Source organism: Geospiza fortis, unplaced genomic scaffold (assembly GCF_000277835.1).
Source record: "Geospiza fortis unplaced genomic scaffold, GeoFor_1.0 scaffold353, whole genome shotgun sequence".
Taxonomy (NCBI): Eukaryota; Metazoa; Chordata; class Aves; order Passeriformes; family Thraupidae; genus Geospiza; species Geospiza fortis.
The window spans coordinates 83,772-85,901 of NW_005054473.1; the positions used below are offsets into that span (position 1 = coordinate 83,772).

Below are 2,130 nucleotides of genomic sequence, written 5' to 3' on the forward strand. Positions count from 1 at the left end.
CTTTATCATCTCCACTGTGCTCCTCATCATACCTGAACAAAGAGAAGAGATGGTAACTCTGCCTGTAATTCTCACTGAATGGTGTACCTGCCCCAGCTCAGAGACTCAGAAAAGCTATTCAGGCCCCTGTCATCTCAAAATACTCTCTGAAGACCTATTTCTTGAGCTAGAGCTCACACATTTCTTTCAAAAATAGCTTGAAAGTGAAAGAGGAAATGAAGCTGAAGCCTGGCATTAGACTGGAGTAGCATCAATGATGAAATAAAGGCAGAGATGTGTCAGTAGGACCCATTTCAGGTGCTTTTAGCTGAGCTGTGCCAACGTACTTATCAAAGTTACAGTAGGGCTTGAAGCGATCCACCAGGATCTGCATCTTCTCCATCTCCCCGAAGGACAGGTAGGGGATGATGCGCAGCAGCCCCTGCAGCACGCTCAGGTTGGAGCGCACAAAGGTGCTGTTGATCTGGTCCAGCAGCATCACCAGCTGGTCCTTGTCCCCTGTGAGGAGGAGGTTGCCCTGTGAAGCAAGAGCAGCAGGATTTATATTCAATAAATCGACAAGGAAATTCTCACTCTGGGAGCTGGAGGGCTACTCCACTTGTGAAGGGGTAGTCCCTGATAAAAATAAAACTCAGTCTCGTCCCAGAGGTCTCGTGGCATGGCTGCACCAACCCCTCTAGCTGACACCTGGCTTATTCCACGTGCTGTTAAAGCATTTCCCAGCCAAAAGTCTAATAATTCCAACCCAAAGCACACCAGATTCCTGTTCACCCACAGCTTCAAAAGATGAGTGAGAAGCTCTTCTTGTTCTCAGTCTAGATGAGATACAGTTTTATTCTCAATTAGCTGGAAAATCAATCATGTTTTCAACACATACAAAAACACTCCAAAAAACAAGGCCAAGCTGTGTCTTTTCTTGTCTCTCACTGGCCCATGGCCCAAAGCAGGCAGGAAAGGATCCAAGCAGTGCCTAACAACCCTCACCCAACCATGCAAGACTCATCCTGACGCAGCCTCGCAGTGCTTTTGGTTCAGGGCCCTCCTCGTGCCCTTCCCCAAGGCCTGCTAAGACCTGCCAGAAGTGTAACGAGGGTCAGACTCCAACAGCACTCCCCTCCAGCTCCTGGAGCTCAGCATCCCTGTGAGCAGGGCTGTGCAAGCCCTGAACCCCAGGGGAAGGAGCCACGCACCTTGTCCTCGCTCAGGGGCTCCGCGTTGGATTCATCCAGAATGATCTCCATGATGCTGAGCACCTGCTCTGCCACTGCTGCTCCCCCGCTGTCCTTGCTCTCCTGCTCAGCCACCAGAGCCTGCAAGACATGGGAGTGCTCAGGGGAACAGCAGCAGGAACTGGTCTGAGGTGGGAAGGGGCACTGGAACACCAGCAGTCACTGGCTTGATGTGTGAAGAAGCCCTGGAGCACCAGCAGTCACTGGTTTGAAATGGGAAGGGGCATTGGAACACCAGCAGTCACTGGTTTGAGGTGGGAGCAGTCCCTGGAGCACCAGCAGTCACTGGTTTGAGGTGGGAAGGGGCACTGGAACACCACCTGGTTTAACTGCCCCCACACTCCCACCCATAAAAGATAAGGAATGCCCAAAGGATAATTTGCAGTGCCAGCACAGCAGTATTTCCCATCTCCTGTAGTTGTCACAAGGCAGCAGGGCAGCCAGAAGTAGCTTAAATTCATTGGAATCCATGGAAAAACCACTTCTGGAAGTCAAGGCTGTCCTTACCAAGTTGAGAGTCCCCAGCATGACATTCAAAGTGTTCATCTCTGGCTTGACCAGCTGCTGCCGGTTTATTTTCACCTTCACACAGTAACTGAAGAGTTTTAACAGCACCTGCAAAATACAGCAAAGGGATTCTCTGTGGGACCTTCACAGTGAGGGGGGATTGTGCTGAAACTGAAGTAACAGTTTAATACAATAATAGACCTGATCTCCAGACTGCTGGGATACAGTACACCCCAGATTTTTACATCTATATACAGATATGTATATATATATATATATATCTTAGCACAGCTTTGGTTTTCAGATATGGCCAAAGCAGAAAACAATTTCTCCGGCAAGACAGGATTTGGTCTTACCAACTCCTCAGGCTCTAGACATTTCAAGTTTTGTAAGG

The 2,130-nt window shown here is 49.2% G+C and overlaps 1 protein-coding gene across 1 annotated transcript in view; it reads right to left on the bottom strand.

Moving 5' to 3' along the window:
- Positions 1–2,130, bottom strand: part of UBR4 (ubiquitin protein ligase E3 component n-recognin 4) — an 84,923-nt gene that overhangs the window by 13,582 nt on the left and 69,211 nt on the right. The window contains 4 exon segments of the mRNA XM_031062929.1: positions 2–32; positions 327–517; positions 1,191–1,310; positions 1,737–1,844. Coding sequence (XP_030918789.1) covers positions 2–32; positions 327–517; positions 1,191–1,310; positions 1,737–1,844 — 450 coding nt within the window.